The sequence below is a fragment of the Ctenopharyngodon idella genome, chromosome 4 (assembly GCF_019924925.1).
Source record: "Ctenopharyngodon idella isolate HZGC_01 chromosome 4, HZGC01, whole genome shotgun sequence".
Lineage (NCBI taxonomy): Eukaryota > Metazoa > Chordata > Actinopteri > Cypriniformes > Xenocyprididae > Ctenopharyngodon > Ctenopharyngodon idella.
In genome coordinates, this window is record NC_067223.1 from 9,763,109 (window position 1) to 9,785,081 (window position 21,973).

Genomic DNA, 21,973 nt, shown 5'->3' on the forward strand with positions numbered 1-21,973 from the left:
GTTTGAGTCACTTGTAATGATATAGGGTTAGTGCTATATGATCTAAATGATATGGGGATTTTGGCTGATTTGTGATTGTGAACATGTCTGATGGTTCTACTCCATAACAGGACGTGTCCTTTCTACTGAACAGCATTCTGGGTATGAAGATGCTGATGAGCTTCTTTCAGGTTAGAGGACTGAAGTAGAATTATGTTACAAACTACATACAGAAAAGTATGTGTGTTAAATGATTAAAAACATTCACTTAAGTTATCTTAAAAGAGTATAAATCATATAAATTATTCAGCACATAATTCAGATAAGGTTTTATTATTATTAACAACAACAACAATAATATATATTTTCTTTTTTAAAAGCAAATTCTGCAGTAGGAATGAAAACTGACTACTATGATGATGTCACCACCACTGAAGGTTTGTTAACTGATCACAGAAATTCACTTAATAGAATCACCTATTTGGCCTGTGAATTAGTTTCAAAATCCAAAATTTTGTCCATTAATGGATGCATTTAATTTTTTATTATTTTGTTGTAGATGACTTAGCAGAAAACTATGATGATGTCGTCATCGTACGGCAGTTCTCCAATGATAAAAAAGGTGTGGGTTTCAAATTTTACACTTCTACATTAGAACAGGGTTTTTTTTTTTTTTTTTTTTTTCATCAAATTATAGTAGCATATAAAGTATGAAGACTTTTTTCATGTAATTAATACTAGACACATTTATATCAGAGGGCGATCAGGAGGAGTATGATGATGTGAAGAACTTCGGGGAAAATATGAGTGACATGTTTGGTATGTTATTGACACCTTTTTAACTTTAATTTTGGTTTAGCCTTTATAATAGCTTTATATCATCAATTTATCTTGTTCTATCATCTTCTGTTGTCACAATAGATCATTTAAATGGACTGAAAACATTGTGTTCATTATAATACTTTTTAAAGCATGTTGATACATGAATTTGCTCTTGTTTTCTAATAACAGACTATGATGATGTGGAGGAAGATCCAGGAACACATGGAAGGGCTGTATAACTCAAACCACACACACCGCCTCAAATCAAAGTGTTTAAGTGGTCTGAAAAGTGTTTAAGATCATCCTCTATACTTTATGTTTTACCTGCAGTCCAGCAATGTTTTATGTTGCACTTTGTGTTGAAAATGCATTTTAAAAATGTTTGATTTTTTTGCAGATTTGCATGTTTTTGCAGATCATGCTTTTTTGGCTATACATTTCTATCATGTAGCCTTAGAAATCTGAGAGAAACACACACACACACACACACACACACACACACACACACACACACACACACACACACACACACATTTCACAGCACCTTCAACTTATAAAAATATAATTTCTTTTAAATGCAGACCCACTGCTGGTTGACTTTTATATTTTGCTAAAAATAGTTGGAATTTAAATTATAAAATATAAAATAAAATAAATTATGTTTAAATGATAAAATAATTAAATTAAATTATAAAATAATTTTAGTTCTCATTTGCTGATTTAAATAAACTCTGTTTGAAATAATGATGCAATCACAACAACATTGAACTTTTTTTGTTGCTTTTTATTTTTAAATGCAGGCTATGATGATGTGGAGGAGTCAAACAATGAGAGAGAAACTGCTTGACTCAATGGCCACGCAATACTCTGCAAAATTTTGACACAATACTTGTAGAGTTGCCTTACTCTATTCAATATTTCAATATTCTTTGATAAACTACTTAAATATGGTCATTAACAAAATCTTGATCAACAGAATTACTGCTAACATTATAATTTCTAAACATTGTTTATTGTCATGATTTCCACAGTTCAGTGTTATGAATCAGAGTCAGGGTTAAATGTTTCCACACTTAACTATTTATTTCTTCTTTCTGAGGATGTAGAGTCTTCCAGTGACACAACATGATAGTTACAATGTCTTGCACAAATATGTTTTCTGAACATTCATTAAATATGTTAGAAAACATTGTTAAATGATGTTTGCATAAATGTTATTCAGTGGCTGTGAAGTTGTACATTTACACCAATAGAAAAGAACTGACCTAATAAGAACTCAATTGCATTATATTTTAGGATGCAATAATTACTTGTCTCACCCAAAAAAGATTACTGAATATTACAAAAAATGTGTATAAGCGTGTATCAAACTGCCAAAGTCACGCCCCCCAGTGGTGAACCTTTGAAATTTAGAAACTTTTCAAAACACTTTTCGAAACACAAAGCCTTGTTTACTGAAATCACATGACTTTGGCAGTTTATCGGTGCGTTCAAACGGGATATATTGCCCTCCGAAGGGCAATTCGGAGTGAAAACAATCATGGCACCATATTGAAGGGTCGTTCCAAACCGAAGTGCTCAGAACTGGCCACTTCAAAGGGCCCTTCGGAATGAAAGATTTTGGATTTTAAAGGGTAGCCTACAACTGATAGACACTTCGGGCCCCCATGATCCTTTGCACAGGGAAGTTGTTTGACGTCACAGAATGGGTACAGGAGGCTCGGAGTTCGATTTTACCTATAAATATATGTAAAGTATTTTTCTGTACTACTGTTTAGATTTGTTAGATTTGGTACATTATTATGGTCAAAACGACATTGTACTTCAACAAAAATACTTTATTCAAATGTTTCAAATACATAGACACAATATACAATATGGTGCGATAAACCAATAATAAATAAATAATCTAATGTTAAACAAAAGGCGCAGCTTGCACAATCTACTCATCGTTCAGAGCGTGTTTTAGGGGTCAACCAGCGTACAAAATGTGCGACGAAGGCGCATCCTTGATTGTCTCGTTAAGAAGTGCGTTCCAAAAAAAGAGTTTTTTTGACCCCTACACCCTTCATCCCTTCGCAGCTCTCACTCCGGAGGGTAAACACTTTGAAGGGATTAGTGCATAGGGATGAGCCCTTCCGAATGGAACGCAGGGTGATACACGCTCCGAACCACTGATTCGAAACAAAAGATAAAACTTCGAAGCTCCTTGAAGCAGTGTTTTGAAATCGCCCACCACTAGATATTGTTGAGTAAAGCAGCTTTTTTTTTTTTTTTTTTTTTTTTTTTTGGCGCACAAAAAGTATTCTCGTCGCTTAATAACATTAAGGTTAAATCACTGTAGTCACATGAGCTGTTTTAAATATGTCTTAGTACCTTTTTGGGCATTTGAAAGTGTAAATTATCTTGCTGTCAATGGAGCTTCAATGAGCCATCAGATTTTATCAAAAATATCTTAATTTGTGTTCTGAAGATGAACAAAGGTCTTACAGGTTTGGAACGACATGAGGGTGAGTAATTAATGACTAAATTTTCATTTTTGGGTGAACTAACCCTTTAAGTGAAAACTTGTTTGAAACTTTTTTTGTCAATTGACTATTACTGAAACAGATTTTCATATGAATTAAGCCTTGAAGCCTCGATACACCAACAATGTAGAATTTACGTAATTTAAAACTAAAAGAAACAGTGAAGCAGGAGAGGTCCTCCTTCTAATGCTAAACTAATAGGCTATAGCTTCAAAACATAAAAGCATGTAATAAATAATGAGTAATAAAGAAACATATTACAAGCAATAATGATTTCAGTATTCACGAGTAGCTTATCTGATTGTTTTCCATTCAAGAGCTGTGAGTGATGTTTCTCTTTCTTAGCTTTACTGTTGTTTGATTATTACTGATGACATCAAACAGCTGGAGATCTAATAAGCTGCTTTCACACTAATGCACAGATCTCTTTTGAAGTATAAGATGTTTTGTCCTCAGGACACAAATTTGTATAATGACATGGGTATGACATAGGTATTACAAGGTGAGGGTGCCATATGAGGATATTACACCATGTCCCCATTTTTCAAAAGGCTTATAAATCATACAGAATTAGTTTTTTTTTGAGAAAGTAAAAATGTGCACAGTTTCCTGTGATAGGTAGGTTTAGGTGTAGGGTTGGTGTAGGGCCATAGAAAATACAGTTTGTACAGTATGAAAACCATTACGCCTATGGAATGTCCCCACAATTCACAAAAACAAACCTGTGTGTGTCTGTGGAATTGGAAGCAAACAGAATAATGAATTAAATATAAAGGGGTTTTTTTAGGATTCTTTGAACAGAAAGTTTAAAGCATTTATTTGAAACTAAAATATTTTGTAACATTATGAATGACTTTACTGTCATTTTAAACAATGCGTCCTTGCTGAGTAAAATTATTTTTGTTTCAGATAAAATCTTACTGACCTCAAATCATGACTGTTCAACTTTAAACCACTCATTCACTGTTGTTTCTCTGTATCTCACTTAAACATGTATGCTAAATAAATAAATGAAAATATACTGAAGTATATGTTTCTTTAACATATTTGCTTGTTTTTTTCTCTCAGTCTTTTTCACTTTAAAATGTAAGATATTTAAATATACATATATATATATATATATATATATATAACATGTTGTAGAGGAATCTAAAATATTATTTTTACCAGTTTTTTTTTTTTTTTTTTTTAATCGTTTAAGTGATTGTGATTTTATAAGACAAATCACTTATGCAAGTGTGGTAAACATAATTGTTCTTCTAAGTAGCTTTAGACAACATAGTGTCACATTCTGGACAAGAACCACTAAAGTGTAGGCAGGAAGAGACCATATGACTGCCATGTAAAACCAACCACAGTTAGTTTACGGGGTGGCTAATGTTGGTCCTGGAGAGCCACAGTCCTGCAGAGTTCAGCTTCAACCCTAATCAAACACACCTGAACAAGCTAATCAAGGTCTGAAGGGTTGCTAGAAAGCTTTAGGCAGGTGAGTTTTTATCAGGGTTGAAGATAAACTCTGCAGGACTGAGGCTCTCAGGACCGACCTTATATATAATGTTTAGGAAAGGGTTTATTTGAAATATGTTATGCCATTTTCTCATATGTTATGCCTCCATCTTTATTTAGTATCTGTTTTACTGTTCACTATTTTAAGGTGTGAAATACCACTGATGCTATCAAAGCTACATTTTCTGTCATTGTAATATCTGTGGAGGTTCATTTATTTCATTGTTAACCTACCACTACTATGGAGGTATGAGTGTGCAAAACAAGGGTGTTTTAGCGGAAATGTAGTTCACTGGCGCTCTCTGCTGGTCACAAGGTGAACAACATGCTCATCTTCACTGAAAATTATGTTGTTTTTTTTTTCACCTGAAAGAAAACACTTTTGTGCAATTAAGTAAATTTCACATTAGTTACAGAAATTATTTTAAGATATAGATAAGATGTTTCATAAAATTATTATTTTTTTCTGCCTGTCAGTATAATAAGGGCTTATTTGTGTGCTGTGCTCTTGGTAAACATTTACTTGAATAGTTTTGTAAAAGAGTATTCATTTTACAGAGTTGAGTTTATTACATTTTAATATCATGCTAATATATGTATATACTAATAGACAGTGTTTAGGACATTTACAGTTAGTTATCAGTGCTTTTATCTCGTCTCTGCAGGTGTTGGGCTTTGATGCTGTAAATAAACTGGAGAGTTTCCTGTCTCCTGTAAGTCAAGTGTGTGTGTGTGGTGAGGAGGAGTTCATCAGCACTGACAATTTTGATATATATGGAGAAAATCATAAAAGCCTCGTCTGATTTGTCACTGAAGTTGTTTGATGATTTCCTCTGTTGTGTCTAATAAGGTAACAGCGAGTGTGATTGGAGGGTGTTGGACCTCTTTCTGTCTCATTAAGGGGTGTGAGAGGATGTCTGTACTTCTGTATCATCAGTGCGGAGAAGCTTGAACTGGATGTTGAATTAATCAAGCAGAGAGAGATGGAGAGATGCCTGACACTCATTTTACTGACTACAGCTGTAAAACTCATCACAGCTGGTAAGTACACATGAAACTAAAGAGATTAAGTTATTTTTAGGAATGAAGGTGTCAGACTTATTTAATCACTTAAAATTAAACTATACTGTAATGTATTTTTTTATGTCTGTGTAAACACATTGTCACGATATTTTAAATGTGCTTCTGTGTTTAACAGGCAATTTTTCCTTTCTTTCTCTTTTGCTCTCTGTCTTTCTTTCTCTGTTTCTCCCATTTATAAAGAACCATAAATAAGTTTTACATGATGGTCTTCTTTTTGTTCATTATAATATCATTATCAAAATAATGTTATTATTTGTTATTTACAGAAACCCTAAAAGAGCCATTTATTATTATTGTGTTTTTGCCTTGTTGTCTTGTGATCGCAATAATTTTGCACGTGATATCAACATCGTAAATTTTGTCTCAATATTCTTCAAAAAAAAAGAAAAAAAAAGAATCACACATTGATCACCTTTTCTCTGGTTGCAAATTCGTCATGTTTCAAACATCATTCTATAATCATGCAGATATCTCAGTCCCTCGAGCTGGGTGGCAGTAAAATTAATCATATATTTGGAGTCCTGATTTGATAAACATTCATTTGGAAATATTAGTGACAGACATGTTAGCTTGAGTGACTCCCATGAACAAAAAAAAAACAAACCAAAAAACAAGGAAAAATTTGCTAAATAACGATCCAGCAACATAAATGCTATATTAAAAACAACACCAAGAGCTCAGCTGCAGAAGAACTATATATAGAGGGGGAAAAAATAAATGTAGACAATGGGGAGAGAATGAAAAAAAGAGAATGGGGCCAATCTGTGAACTTTAAAATACTCGCTCTCTCAATAATATAGAAACAAGACGTAAACAATATGTGTGTTAACATGATTTTAGTGTGGAAAAAATTACTAACCTTTTCTGTGCAAATTTATATCCAGTTTTACAACTTTGTTTCCATGACAATGTAATGGTATAAACCATGTAACAATGTTCTACAAAATTTTAGGATAATTGATTTAAGTGCTATTATAAAATGACAAGCTTTACATTTTTGTCTTTTAATAAAAAAGAGGGAGTATTGAACTCTGAATATTCTTTTAAATATTCAGACGTATGTGTCCCATTTTGCCACTTGTCCCACTTTGTAATGCTATGAATTAAACTGTCATACCTTCATCCCTCATTGTTACTGCTTAATATTTAGACGGTGTGAATGTGAGGTTGGTTGGTGGTCACAGTCGCTGTGCTGGTAGAGTGGAGGTTCTTCATAGAGGTCAGTGGGGAACAGTGTGTGGTGATGACTGGGATTTGGTTGATGCTTCAGTGGTGTGTAGAGAGCTGGACTGTGGAGAACCTGTAGATGCTCTGAATGATGCTCATTATGGACCAGGATCAGGACCAATATGGATGAGTTTTGTTACGTGTGCTGGATCAGAGTCTACACTGAAGAACTGTTGGTCATTTGGATGGGGTAAAAGCACCTGTGATCATACTAAAGATGCTGGAGTCATCTGCTCAGGTAAAGTATTTTACATATTCAAATTCATATCTTTGTAAGATTTTTTGTGCTTCCATATTGGTTTCTAATTTTTAAAGAATTTGATTTTAAAATGTTGACTTCAATAATAGATTTCATATTTATATTTGTTTTTTTGTGTGTGTGTGTGTTTTTTTTTTTTTTACATCATTTATTAATTAAAAGACAAACAATATAATGTTTTTTATGTACAAATCATTATCTTGAAGCCCCGTAAATAAGTCATGCTTTTGTTTATCTGTGTTGTCTTATTTAGAAGTCAGGCTGGTTGGAGGTTCTCGCTGCTCTGGGAGGTTAGAGATACTTGATGATCAGATGTGGGTTTCAGTGTGTGCTGCTGCCTTTGACCAGCAGGATGCAGAGGTTGTGTGTAGAGAGCTGGACTGTGGGGCTCCTGTACAGGTGCTGGGAGAAGATGCTTTTGGCAAAGGAGACGCTCAGATGTGGACACAAGAGATTCACTGCAGAGGAAATGAGTCTCGGATTCACCTCTGTCCAACATCACCATCACATGAAAACAACTGTTCACATGAACACAACATTGGTTTGCTGTGTACTGGTAAGAGTTTAAACTACAACAAAACACATTAATTTCATTTTATTATAACATTTTAGGTTTACACTTGCTTTTTCTCTTACATTCACAGACATAGTAAATGTGAGGTTGGTTGGTGGTCACAGTCGCTGTGCTGGTAGAGTGGAGGTTCTTCATAGAGGTCAGTGGGGAACAGTGTGTGGTGCTGGCTGGGATTTGGCTGATGCTGCAGTGGTGTGTAGAGAGCTGGACTGTGGAGAACCTGTAGATGCTCTGAGTGATGCTCATTTTGGACTGGAATCAAAACTGTTTCGGATGAAAAATGCAATGTGTACTGGCTCAGAGTCTACACTTAAGAAATGTGGATTCTTAAAACCATTTGATCCTGATGTGTGTCTTAATAAGAGCGCTCAAGTCATTTGCTTAGGTAAGCTAAAGCTAAAAATCCTGTCTTAATGTACAAAACAAATGCATCAAAAGCAGTCATAATTTTATTTTTCGTGAGCATTTTCCATCTTCTTTTTACCACACAAACTGTTAAATTAGGCTGTAATAATCAGGGACCTTGTTAAAAATAAACTTTAGAAGCTTGTTTCTAACTCTACATTTTAATGTAATGCTCTGAAAGGATTCAGATATTGTTGACATGAAAATGTGGGCAGATTTTTACAGTAACAATAACTATATGCTTTTTTCTATATGAGCCATTTTTGTATCTTACTTTCAAGGGCTTTTTGGACTGGACAAAGTTTTGTTGACATTTAATATGTTTTCAAGTAAATATATTTTATTTTAGAAGATAAAGGAAAATATGATTTCTCATTATATGACTAATATATTGATTATATGACTGACTCATTATTGAAGTTCTGTAACTTCAAATTTTATTCTTTCCTGTGTTATTCTTTCAGAGGTCAGGCTGGTTGGAGGTTCTCGCTGCTCTGGGAGGTTAGAGATACTTGATGATCAGACGTGGGTTTCAGTGTGTGCTGCTGCCTTTGACCAGCAGGATGCAGAGGTTGTGTGTAGAGAGCTGGACTGTGGGGCTCCTGTACAGGTGCTGGGAGAAGATGCTTTTGGCAAAGGAGATGCTCAGATGTGGACACAAGAGATTCAGTGCAGAGGAAATGAGTCTCAGATTCACCTCTGCCCAACATCACCATCTCATAAAAACACCTGTTCATATGAAAATGATGTTGGCTTGGTGTGTGCAGGTTTGAGCATTTTTTTAATAAATTGAAATCAGTTAATGTTCCCAAAAACTACACTACATATTCATTAATTTTATTCTCTTTGTGTGATACTTTTCCCTCATTCTTTCCCTTTGTCCATATGTCTTTACTCTCTCTTTATTCATTATATAGACATTATGAGAGTGAGGTTGGTTGGTGGTCACAGTCGCTGTGCTGGTAGAGTGGAGGTTCTTCATAGAGGTCAGTGGGGAACAGTGTGTGATTTTTTCTGGGATATGGCTGATGCTGCAGTGGTGTGTAGAGAGCTGGACTGTGGAGAACCTGTAGATGCTCTGGGTGGTGCTCACTTTGGACCAGGATCAGGATCAATCTGGACAAATCAAAAGTTCTGTTCTGGATCAGAATCTACACTGAAGGACTGTGGATCAACAAATTGGGGTTTTTATGACTGTGATCATACAAAAGATGCAGGAGTCATCTGCTCAGGTAAACTGCTCCAAACCCTGACCTATTTTTTGATTCACAGATAATCCACCTGCTGCAAAGGGATAGTTCACCAAAAAATTAAATTGAAATTGAAATTATATTACATTATATTGAAAAGAGTACTAGGACATTCTGTAAATTTCCCCTTTTTATGTTCCATGAAAGAATGAAAGATGATTAAATAAAACAAATAATTTGATTATTTTACTCCTTTCACATTAACAAGCTTTGTGGTAGAATGATAATGACAAGAATTACAAAGATAGCAAACAGAACTGAAACGTTTCTTATCTCTTGCTACTTCAGGTGTCAGGCTTATTGGAAACTCCAGCTGCTCTGGGAGAATTGAAGTTCTTCATGATCAGTCATGGATGTCAGTGTGTGCTGCTGCCTTTGACCAGCAGGATGCAGAGGTTGTGTGTAGAGAGCTGGACTGTGGGGCTCCTGTACAGGTGCTGGGAGAAGATGCTTTTGGAAAAGGAGACGCTCAGATGTGGACACAAGAGATTCAGTGCAGAGGAAATGAGTCTCAGATTCATTTCTGTCCAACATCCTTACACAAAAACAGCTGTTCACATGATAATTACCAGAGGCTGTTCTGTGCTGGTGAGTTAAAATAATATGATAGTAATATACCTTTTACTCATAGGGTGCGTCTCAGTCAGCTCCCTAGTTCAGTAGTCAGAACACTGACCAGGAAGCCAGCCTTTTTAAGGGCTGTTTCAATCACAAAATTCTTCGAGTGCACTGGAATGTTCACTCCCTAAAAATCTGACAATGCACTCCAAAAACCAGATGCTCACTATGTTCACTAAATGGAAATTCTTAAGTGCAAAACAAATCGCACAAGCCAACACAATATCAGCACAATATCATCATGACATGCGATAGAAGATTTGAAAAGACAAACCATTATTTAATGAAATGTCAGCATAAACATCAGTAGACAGGTAGTGAACAGTCTAGTTAATATTTATAATTAAAATTTGGCTAAAATGTTGCATACATATAACAACTATCAAAGTATATTTCATGACATACTTTAAACAGCATAAAAAAAAGTCATAAACATATTGGTCCTGTGTATTGTTAAAAAAAAACACCAGGGGTGACAACAAAGCACCCAGTCATGTCACCAGAAAAAAAACATTCAGTGTCCGAATGTGTAGTGAGCCAGTGTGCTTTACCAGTGCCTGAATTTGTGTACACAATTATATGTGAACTAGTGTGCTTGTGGAGATGCACCCATAGTCTTTATCTGTATTTTTCTGTCACTTAGATAAAAAGAATGTGAGGTTGGTTGGTGGTAACAGTCGCTGTGCTGGTAGAGTGGAGGTTCTTCATAGAGGTCAGTGGGGAACAGTGTGTCATCATGCCTGGGATATGCCTGATGCTGCAGTGGTGTGTAGAGAGCTGGACTGTGGAGAACCTGTAGATGCTCTGAGTGATGCTCATTTTGGACCAGGATCAGGACCAATCTGGATGAGTGGTCTTTTATGTATTGGATCAGAGTCTACACTGAAGAACTGTGGGTCAGCAGGATGGAGCATAAATTCCTGTACTCACAATTATGATGCCAGTGTCATCTGTTCAGGTGAGTATTTAACTGATTGTCCATGAATTTGTTGTGACTAGGGTTTGGATGATAGCAAAATTGTCTCGATATTATCGTGGTCACATGACTGTATGAAACGATATGTCTTCCGTGCAAAAAGTGTAATTTTTTTCAGCCCGGTTGCGAAAACCGTTCTGATGCGATGGGTGGGCGAAGTGCGAGGAGCGTATCCTTTAATAGAGAATATTATAGCAATGAATGCACTGAAAAGCCCTCGCGCTACTTATATATGTCAGATATCGAGAGAAAGAGAAAGAGAGAGAGAGAGAGAGAGAGAGAGAGAGAGAGAGGTGCACAAAGGCAAGCTGCACAATTAAGCTTTAAAAGATCGCGTTCTCGATTTAATCACCCACATGATCTAATGCCTCAATGACAACGATTCGCCTGTGTATATTAAACCTCTGACAAAAATAAAATCGCGACATTCAAATCTGCGTTCGCGCTGCCGTTGATTTTTAGAGAGAACAGTTGTCATGTGTAGATAAACAGCTTCACAAACAATCTTGTCAAACACACAGTATCATTATTTCTGTTACAAATATTCAAATTATCACAGAACCATACAAAAGGGTATTATTTAGATAAACGCTGATGTCTACTTTACCGATCAAAATAGGATAAATCACTTTTTGAAAGTGCTTCTAATAAAGACTGTATCGATTACACTGTACAAATTACTGTTAAAAATGTTTCCTTTTCAGTCGGTCACGTTCGACGTACGTCAGTAGTGACTGACAAATTGGGATATCGCTAGAGAGCCCTATCAGCTTCGAGTGAACTACAACAGGCCAATGGAGTTGGCGTGCGATATTTGCATAATGCGCACCGCCCCCGACAGGTGGTATAAATAGGGGAGCAGATGCCATCGCATTCTGTCTTTCGCTTCGGAGCCAACCATTTGTGTTCCAGCCTTCAGACTTCAAAGAGTGAATTCTACAAGCCTGTGTGTGAAGACAGCGTCTTGTGTTGGTTGCGAGCTTCCCGAGGAGCCTGAGCTTGAAAGCTCTCAACTGCTGTTGTTACAGCAAGTAATTTCCAAACCCAGCTGTGTCTGTTGCGATTTACGCCGGTTCCTCCGTTGTGTTCGGGGAGTGGTGTACCCGAACACATCGTGACACTCCCTGTGTGCTTCAGCACAAGTGAGCTGAATCTTCCCCTTCTAAAAGAGCTTCACAGACGAACCTTGCGTCTTTTTCAAGATGTCATTTCGTCTGTGCGTTACTGGATGCGGTCGTTCATTGGTCCCCGCTGACGGCCACAATCGCTGCATCACGTGCCTGGGCGTTCAGCACGCTGAAGCTGCTTTTGTGGATAGTTCATGTTCTCACTGTGGAAACATGACTATTGCAGTGTTAAGATCGAGACTCTCGTTCCTTGGTTCTCAGGGAGCGGGGGTCCCCTCCCCTATGCCCCGTTCCGCCGTTTTCTCCGGCTTTGGCCGGGGTGGCGGTGCGTCGGCGTGTAGGCAGGGTGATCTGAGGATCACGGTCAGGGCTTCCCCGCCGAGCGCCGCTCCGCGGGCCCCTGTCCCCTCTACCTCACTGCAACCGGTGGTGCTGCCGATCGAGCATGCTGGTCCCTCTACGGAGCGACCAGCCGTTTCCTTCGGCGCACCCGCGGATGACCGCATGTCGATCGCGGCATCGGAAGGTGAGCAAGAGTCCTCAGGAGATGAAGACTCGGCTGCGTTACCACCCTCCGAGACAGTAGCATTGCCCTAGGCTGATCCTGAGTTGACGGCTATGCTTTCCCGGGCTGCCGAGAAGGTTGGGCTCGTCTGAAATCCTCCACCATGTCCCAGTCCTTCTCGGCTTGACGATTGGTACCTCGGGGCAGCCCGCGCTGGTCCCCAGCGCCCCGCCCCGATGCCTTTCTTCCCGGAGGTGAATGACGAGATGACCAGGTCCTGGCGGATGCCCTATAGCGTTCGTGCGAGACCCGGCCCCTCGTCTGCCTTCACCACCCTGGATGGCGGAGAGGCTAGGATTCCCCCGGTCGAGCGATCCGTTGCGATGCAGTTGTGTCCAACGGCCGCCGGCTGGAGCGGTGAGCCGTGTCTCCCATCCCGGACCTGTAAATTCTCGTCAGGACTGACCGTCAACTAAGGTGACGGGACGTTCTGTTGTTCAAGCGATGGCCACGCTTGTGGTCCAGCAGCACCACTTATGGCTGACCCTGGCTGATATGAGGGGTACCGACAAGTATCGGTTCCTGGACTCCCCCGTATCACAGGTCGGCCTTTTTGGCGACGCGGTAGAGAGCTTCGCCCAGCAGTTCTCTGTTGCCCAGAAGCAGGCTGAGGCTATCAAACATGTCCTGCCCCGGCGGTCCGCTGCTGTCTCCACCCCGCCGCCGGCTGCACAGCCTCAGCCCGCTCGTCGCCGAGGGTGCCCGCCTGCGTCGTCCTCCGCCCCTGCTAAGTCAGCGAAGCAGCAGCCAACACCCGCCAAACAGCAGGGAGCCAGTCGCGGACGCGGTGCCCAGCCCGCTCAGGCCAAGCCAGGTGGCAAGAGGTCGAGGAAGACGCTTCGGGAGAGGACTCCATCATCTCTCCCACCCCCGGAGGAGGGCCGGGGGGAATTTGCGTATCCGTCTGTCCCGCCACTGGCTCTCCGGAGTCCAGCGGTACCCACTCAGTTTCCCAATCCTCCAGGTCACAAGAGGGCGTGGTTGTCAGTGTGTGAGGCCCCACCTTGCCGCTCGCAGCCCCCTCTCACTTCGCCAGCAGGTCCCAGTGTGATGGTCAAGGCCGCCCCCCAGCTGTCTCCCATTCACACTGTCACCTCGCAGAGTCTGACCCCACTTCAGGCCGCTATGCCGTCCGAGTCGAGTCCCAGCACTCTGCTTCGCTGCCCCACCCCCGGTACGTCTGTGGTGCATTTGGTCCCGCTGGCTCGGTGTCTGGAAGCCTGGATAGCGCTCCCCAGCCCGTCCCGCTGGCTCATTTGCACTATCAGACTCGGCTATGCGATTCAGTTCGCCCGGCGTCCCCCGGTCTTCAGGGGTGTCCACTACACTCAGTTGTCAGTGGACAATGCACCTGTTCTCCGGGCGGAGATTGCTGTTCTCCTGGCGAAGGATGCAATTGAGCCGGTCCCTCCAGCCGATATGAAGTCAGGTTCTACAGCCCCTACCCCCCGCGTCTTTACGAAGGTTGCGGAGGCGGCCATTGTTCTGCTCAAGGAACCGGGCGTTCGCATTCTCAACTACCTCGACGACTGGCTCATCCTGGTCAGCTCGCGGGAGCAGTTGTGCGAACACAGGGACATGGTGTTAGCTCACCTCAGCCGGTTGGGTCTTCGGGTCAACTGGGACAAGAGCAAACTCTCCCCCGGGCAGAGGATCTGTTATCTCGGTATGGAACTGTATTCGGTCGCCCGGACAGTCAGTGTTGAACTGCCTGAGTATGCTCAAGCGCAGGACAGCGGCCCCACTGAAACTCTTTCAGAGGCTCCTGGGGCATATGGCATTCGCAGCCGCAGTCACGCCGCTCGGATTGCTTCATATGAGGCTGCTTCAACACTGGCTCCGGGGCCGGGTCCCGAGATAGGCGTGGCAGCGCGGTACGTTCCGTGTCCCTGTGACGCCGAACTGCCGTCACACCCTCACCAAGTGGTCGGACCCTTCGTGCCTGCGGGCTGGAGTTCCCCTCGAACAAGTGTCCAGGCATGCTGTGGTCCACACAGATGCCTCTGCCACGGGGTGGGGGGCCACGTACAACGTGCATGCAGCGGCGGGTCTGTGGACGGGACCTCAACTGCAGTGGCATATCAATTGCCTTGAGTTGCTAGCAGTACGTCTTGCACTGGGCCGCTTCCAGGAGCTGTTGACAGACAAACACGTACTGGTCCGCTCGGACAGCACTGCGGCCGTTGCATACATCAACCATCAGGGTGGTCTACGCTCCCGCCATATGTCGCAACTCACCCGCCATATCTTGTTATGGAGTCAGAAGCATCTGAGGTCGCTTCGTGCCATTCATGTCCCAGGCGTGCTCAACTGTGCAGCCGACGAGCTCTCACGGCAGCCTCCGCTTCCGGGCGAATGGAGACTCCATCCCCAGGTGGTCCAGCTGATCTGGCAGCGCTTCGGCGAGGCACAGATAGATCTGTTCGCCTCCCCGGAGACTGCCCACTGCCAGTGGTTCTATTCCCTGACCAGCGGTAGTGAACCTGCAAGCGCTGCCTTCGGAGGAGGCAGACCCAGCCCTAGCTTTGCTCTGTCCCGTCTGCGCTCTGCGCCTGTACGTGGACAGAACGTGAAGCTTCAGGACCTCAGATCAGCTCTTTGTCTGTTACGGAGGCCAGCAGAAGGGAAAGGCTGTCTCCAAGCAGAGGATGGCCCACTGGATAGTGGATGCCATCGCCCTGGCGTATGAATCCCAGGGCGTGCCTTGCCTGCTCGGGTTGAGAGCCCACTCCACCAGAGGAGTGGCCTCTTCCTGGGCGCTGGCGCACAGCGCCTCGCTGACAGATATCTGTAGAGCTGCGGGCTGGGCGACACCTAACACGTTCGCTAGATTCTATAGCCTTCGTGTAGAACCGGTATCTTCCCGTGTACTCGCTTCCACCGGCCGGTAGACGCGAAGAGCCCGTTCTAGTGTCGGCTTGCAATGCCACTCCCGGCCCCTGGGCCGGATACGTGCATCCTTTTACTCCAGTCGAGTTCCCTGCTTGGCGAACCCTGTCGAGTCCCTCCGCCTCCCCCTTCGGCTCGGACATTGCGGAGTGTCTGATGCCAGGCCAAACCTCCGTCACTGACGTTGACGTTTGGCTGGGTGCCATATGTCGTGACCCCTCCACGTGAGTGGTCTCATGTGTGTATTTGTCCACGGTCAACTCCCCACAGTGAGCCCGTGTCTTTCCCTTAGCAGAGCCAGCTCTGCTGTCACCTGTCAGATGAGTCTCCCCCTAACCAGGTGGAGCCATCCCAGGGACTCCATATGCGGACTGCCCACGGCCAGTCCATATGTGTACTCTCCATGTAAATTCCTCCCCTGCAGGTGGGTAGTGGTCTCCGCAGCATCCCCCATGGGTTCGCTTCCCTAGTGTAGTCTAGTTTACTTAGTGGGTATTTCGGAACAGCGGTAGACTCTCTCAGCGTAAACTCGCCCCCTTCCCCGTCCCATTGGTGCGCCGGGTGGCTAGAGCTTGCGCTGGACACTGGAAGGGGTTCATAACTGTGGCGATTTATTTGGGATCCCAATTCGTCAGTCACTACTGACGTACGTCGAACGTGACCGACTGAAAGGGAACGTCTCGGTTACGTATGTAACCCTCGTTCCCTGAAGGAGGGAACGGAGACGTACGTCCCGTCGCCACAGTTTCTGTACCCTCGCTGTATTGCGGACTAGGTTGTCTCCTCAGCGAAAAACAGAGTGCGATGGCATCTGCTCCCCTATTTATACCACCTGGCGGGGGCGGTGCGCATTATGCAAATATCGCACGCCAACTCCATTGGCCTGTTGTAGCTCACTCGAAGCTGATAGGGCTCTCTAGCGATATCCCAATTTGTCGGTCACTACTGACGTACGTCTCCGTTCCCTCCTTCAGGGAACGAGGGTTACATACGTAACCGAGACGATTTATCACTGAATCATTCTTATAGAAACAAGTGAAGTCTTTATGAATCTTACAAAAATATTCTGCTTCACCTGTCTGGATCTTACATGTGTTTAAGCATCTTATTTGTGTTAAATTTGTGGTAACACTTTACAATAAGGTTCATTTGTTAACATTAGTTAATGCATTAACTAACATGAACTAACCATGAGCAATACATTTGTTACTGTATTTGTTCATCTTTGTTAACCTTTTTTAATAAAAATACGGTTGTTCATAGTTTGTTCATTTTACTTCACAGTGCATTAACTAATGTTAACAAATACAACTCTTGAGAATGTTAGAAACAAATAATAGATGTTACCTTTGTCAAGGTCCATCTGGTGCAATTATTTTATTTTATAAAGGGGAGTTTTAGGTCATTTGACCCATCTCATACTATACCTCATACCTCTAAGCAACAGTTATGATTAGAGGATAAAGAAAAAAGGACAGAATATGACATGGTTAATTTGTACATCATTGTAATGTTCAATCATTGTTTAACACTCATGGTACTTTTTTCCAAGACTTCATTTCTTTTCTTTTTTTAAAAAAAAATATCACAAAAAATATTGTATTGTGGACTTTATATTGAGGTATTATTGTATTGTGATATTTTAATATCATTTTAATATCATCATATCGTTACATCCCTAGTTGTGACAAAAAGAATATTTTGTTTGGAAGACTCTAAATGTTTGTATGGTTATTGTATTTAACTATTAAGCATTTTTGTATTTGTCTACTGTGCACTGTCATTTCTGTAATATGAACAGGTCATAAAGCTTCCAGACTCGTTAACGGATCTCACCTCTGCTCTGGGAGGTTAGAGATACTTGATAATCAGACGTGGGTTTCAGTATGTGCTGCTGCCTTTGACCAGCAGGATGCAGAGGTTGTGTGTAGAGAGCTGGACTGTGGGGCTCCTGTACAGGTGCTGGGAGAAGATGCTTTTGGAAAAGGAGACGCTGAGGAGATGTGGACACAAGAGATTCAGTGCAGAGGAAATGAATCTTATATTTCATTTTGCTCAACATCATCATCACACAAACACAGCTGCACCAGTGACAATAATGTGGGCCTGATATGCTCTGGTAAAGTATAAATATTCAGTGTCTCTTCATTTGTATTTGATACAGTATATTTTCTCTGTCTGCTGCATTATACTTTATTTTAACTTCTCTGTTCTTTATTCAGGTTACACAGAGACCAAACTGGTAAACGGCTCAGACTCTTGTTCTGGAAGAGTGGAGCTTCGGTTCATCAGTAAGTGGGGCACAGTGTGTGATGCATGCTGGGATATGAGAGCTGCCAGTGTCCTCTGTAGACAGCTGAATTGTGGGATTGCTGTGTCTGTGGTGGGATCAGACTGGTTTGGAGAGGGAAGTGGTAAAAACTGGGCTGATGTGTTTGATTGTGACGGGAATGAAACAAAACTCTCAGAATGTTCTATCTCTTCATGGAGTCGAGCTGAATGTTCTCATAGACGAGATGTTGGAGTCATCTGCTCTGGTGAGCTTATTTGACACTGAGAGCATTATGCTACTGGAAAACTCTATAATATATGAACATTTTTTCACTGTGTTCTAACACAATTCGTATTTTAGTAAAATAAGATCTTCTCTTAAGGTTCTTCTCTGGCTGTTCATGATGGTCTGGTGCGGTTGTCTGGAGAGAGACAGTGTGAGGGGGAGGTGGAAGTTTCCATCCATCGGGTCTGGAGGAGAGTTCTGCTGGACTCCTGGAGTCTCACTGAATCCTCTGTGGTCTGCAGACAGCTGGGCTGTGGCTCTGTGCTGAACTTCTCCGGCTCCTCTTCATCCAGTCCTGAACACAGTCATGAGTGTGTGACGGGCTTCCAGTGCTCTGGGAGTGAAGCTCATCTGGGGAACTGCAGCTCTCCTCAAACTCTCAACTGCAGCTCCACACAACAGCTGTCAATCACCTGCCTTGGTAAGAAGAGCAACATCTGGGCAGATTCTTCAGTTGTTAGTGATCAATAATGTGTTTCTCTTTCTCTGAATATCAGGTCACGGGTCCATCAGGCTGGTGGGTTCTGGGGGAGACTGTGCAGGGAGGCTGGAGGTTTTTCACAGCGGCTCATGGGGGACAGTGTGTGATGACTCCTGGGATATTAAAGATGCCCATGTGGTGTGCAGACAGCTGCAGTGTGGAGTGGCCGTCCGTAACCAGCAGGTACCAGCCTGGTTTGGTCCTGGTTCTGGACCCATATGGCTGGATGAGGTGGAGTGTGAGGGGAATGAGACGTCCCTGTGGAGCTGCTCTTCTCCAGGCTGGGGAAAACATGACTGTCAACACAAGGAGGATGTAGGAGTCGTGTGCTCAGGTTAATAGTACTCAGTTGTGAAAATCATTATTCAGTAACATTAAAATATTTTTAATTTAATCTTTTTGGGTTATTTCAGTCATTTGTATATATGTAACATCGAGTGGTTGAGATGAATGGGTTGGATAAGAGCTGATATAGCGTTCATGTTTCCATCTAGAGTTTAAAGAGATCAGGTTAACTGAGGGCTGTGAAGGGAATGTGGAGGTTTTCTACAATGGATCCTGGGGTAATGTGTGCTGGAACCAGATGGACAGAGACACTGTGAGTCTGATCTGTCAAGAGCTGAACTGTGGAAGATCTGGAGCTTTTTCCAATTCTATACCAAGATTGGAATCAGCTCGTAACTGGCTGGATGAAGTGAAATGTCGACCACATGATTCAAATCTGTGGCAGTGTCCATCTTTACCCTGGGGACAGAATGACTGTGGTAAAGATGAAGTGGCCAAAATCACCTGTTTGGGTAAGACTGACGTATTTTCCATCTCTAAAAATACAACAGTAATCCATTAACAATACAGAGTATATAAACAAAATATAAATATAATATAATTAGGGCTGTCAAATTTAAAACGTTAACTCATGGGATTAATCTTTTTCAGTTTAATGTGTTAGAAATATTTAATGCAGCATCTATTTTTTCCGTCATCCTTTAGCTTATTAGGCTATATGATTATGCTTTTATTCATGCACATGCTTTTAAACCATTCAAGCGTGACAAAAGAGAACTGTGAATCTACTGTCTGTGTGACATTCACGACTCATGTCCACAGAAATCTTCTTCAGACAGCACGCCGGTCGCATTGAGTTCCCTTTTGCGCTTGAATGGACAAAAACATACAACATTATGCCAAAATGGCTAATAAACCTGCTGCTATCTGTCATTGATGTTAATCAAAGAACAAAAGAAAAAGAGTAAATCACTCACCTCTCTTGACTGAATAACTTTTATAGCTTTAAAATGGATTAATCTACATTTAATACATAATTTATGCAATGAAAACTGTGAAGTGTTTGATAACGTATTCAATTTCTGTATGTTCTCTACCTGTTAGTTCAAATGTTTAAAATACACTGTCTTTATGTTGTTTCTACACTAATTTGGAGATGAAATGTGAAATTATTATATAAAAATATATTAAAAAATTTAATGTTCGGTGCGATTAATCACAATTAATTACACTGCACTACATATGGTATTGAATTAACTTGTGGTTACAGAACAGGAGAGTCATGAGTCCCCTAGAAGCTATTTGTCATGCTCCACATCTCCACATCAGAGACAGTGTTCAGGTAAGTTCATTTGATGTAGAAGAACATAAAAATCATAACAGCCATATGTGATGTATGCATATAATTTTGTTCCGGGGAACTAAGAGGATTTAATCTCACACCCCACTGTAGGTGTCGCTGTTCTGACAGAACTCTGTTGGCCAATACTAATGTCTACTTGTGTGTGGATTTTAGAGCATGTTCCTCTCAGACTGAGTGGAGGGAAGGGCCGGTGCTCTGGGAGGCTGGAGGTGTATCATAACGCTGTGTGGGGCTCAGTCTGTGATGATCTGTGGGACATCAGCGATGCTCAGGTGGTCTGCAGGCAGCTGGGTTGTGGAGCAGCACTGAGGGCTGATGGGAATTCAGTCTTTGGTGCTGGTGAAGGTGTTGTGTGGCTGAACAGAGTCGAGTGCAGAGGGAATGAGATTCACCTGTGGGACTGTCCTCTCTCCCTGAAGAACCACACTGACTGCTCCCACAAAGAGCACGCTGGACTCACCTGTGCAGGTCACAGCAAAACACTGAGGAATATTGTTCATTTTTAGACAATTTTAGTGTATTTGTATATTTGTGTATTTAAGACAATCATTATTTTGAATATGTTTGTGTCTGTTTTGCCAGATTTGTCAGTGTCCACTACTCCTGCCACAACAACATCATCTTCTCCTCCAGTTTCTCAGACAGTGAGCTCAACATCAGTCTCTCCTCCACAAACTCCTCCAGCAGCGTCTCTCTCTGTGCTTGTGATTGTACTGGGAGTTGTGCTCTTACTGCTCTTAGTGCCACTGCTTATACTGATTCAGCAGAACAGAGTGATGAGGAGAGGTAGGAGAGATCCAGAGACTGTCATATTGTGTCTTATTCAGTGTGTGATCAGTCATGTGTTGTGAACTGACAGCAGGTTTGTCTCTCTGCACTCACAGCTCTCTCTAAGAGGAGACACAGGAGCACGACTGAGGCCGTTTATGAGGAGATTCATCACAGACCCACTAACAGACACAGTCTCTTCACTCAGAGGGGTGAGTAAGTGTCATAATGTATGATTTGTGGAGATCAACAGGGTAATCGGTTTATGCAGAGGGTGAGTGGAGTAAATCACACAGGTCCATTTGTACCTTGTGTCACTTGTAGTAAATGATATGATTCAAATGATATGGGGATTTTGGCTGATTTGTGATTGTGAACATGTCTGATGGTTCTACTCCATAACAGGAAGTGTCCTTTCTACCGAACAGCATTCTGGGTATGAAGATGCTGATGAGCTTCTTTCAGGTTAGAGGACTGAAATAGAATTATGTTACCTTCTACATACAGAAAAGTATGCGTGTTGAATAATTAAAAACATTCACTTAAGTTATTTTAGAAGAGTATAAATTATATAAATCATTCAGCACATAATTCAGATAAGGTTTTATTATTATTATTATTATTATTATTATTAACAATAACAACAATAATAATAATAATAATAATGTGTATGTATGTATTTTCTCTTTCAAAAGCAAATTCTGCAGTAGG

At 41.7% G+C, this 21,973-nt stretch overlaps 2 protein-coding genes across 2 annotated transcripts in view; both read left to right on the forward strand.

Annotated features, from left to right (window-relative positions):
* Window positions 1-21,357, forward strand: part of LOC127510414 (deleted in malignant brain tumors 1 protein-like) — a 121,985-nt gene extending 100,628 nt beyond the window's left edge. Inside the window, exons 5-18 of the mRNA XM_051889917.1 lie at window positions 7,804-7,960; window positions 8,049-8,363; window positions 8,848-9,150; window positions 9,301-9,615; window positions 9,922-10,221; window positions 10,895-11,209; window positions 17,610-17,927; window positions 18,031-18,345; window positions 18,463-18,825; window positions 18,863-19,180; window positions 19,341-19,643; window positions 20,402-20,473; window positions 20,648-20,962; window positions 21,077-21,357. Coding sequence (XP_051745877.1) covers window positions 7,804-7,960; window positions 8,049-8,363; window positions 8,848-9,150; window positions 9,301-9,615; window positions 9,922-10,221; window positions 10,895-11,209; window positions 17,610-17,927; window positions 18,031-18,345; window positions 18,463-18,825; window positions 18,863-19,180; window positions 19,341-19,643; window positions 20,402-20,473; window positions 20,648-20,962; window positions 21,077-21,345 — 3,978 coding nt within the window. The 3' untranslated portion in view covers window positions 21,346-21,357. The remainder of the gene's footprint in view (window positions 1-7,803; window positions 7,961-8,048; window positions 8,364-8,847; window positions 9,151-9,300; window positions 9,616-9,921; window positions 10,222-10,894; window positions 11,210-17,609; window positions 17,928-18,030; window positions 18,346-18,462; window positions 18,826-18,862; window positions 19,181-19,340; window positions 19,644-20,401; window positions 20,474-20,647; window positions 20,963-21,076) is intronic.
* The window catches only part of LOC127511429 (scavenger receptor cysteine-rich type 1 protein M130-like), a 264,217-nt gene that overhangs the window by 239,678 nt on the left and 2,566 nt on the right, over window positions 1-21,973 (forward strand). The window lies entirely within an intron of this gene.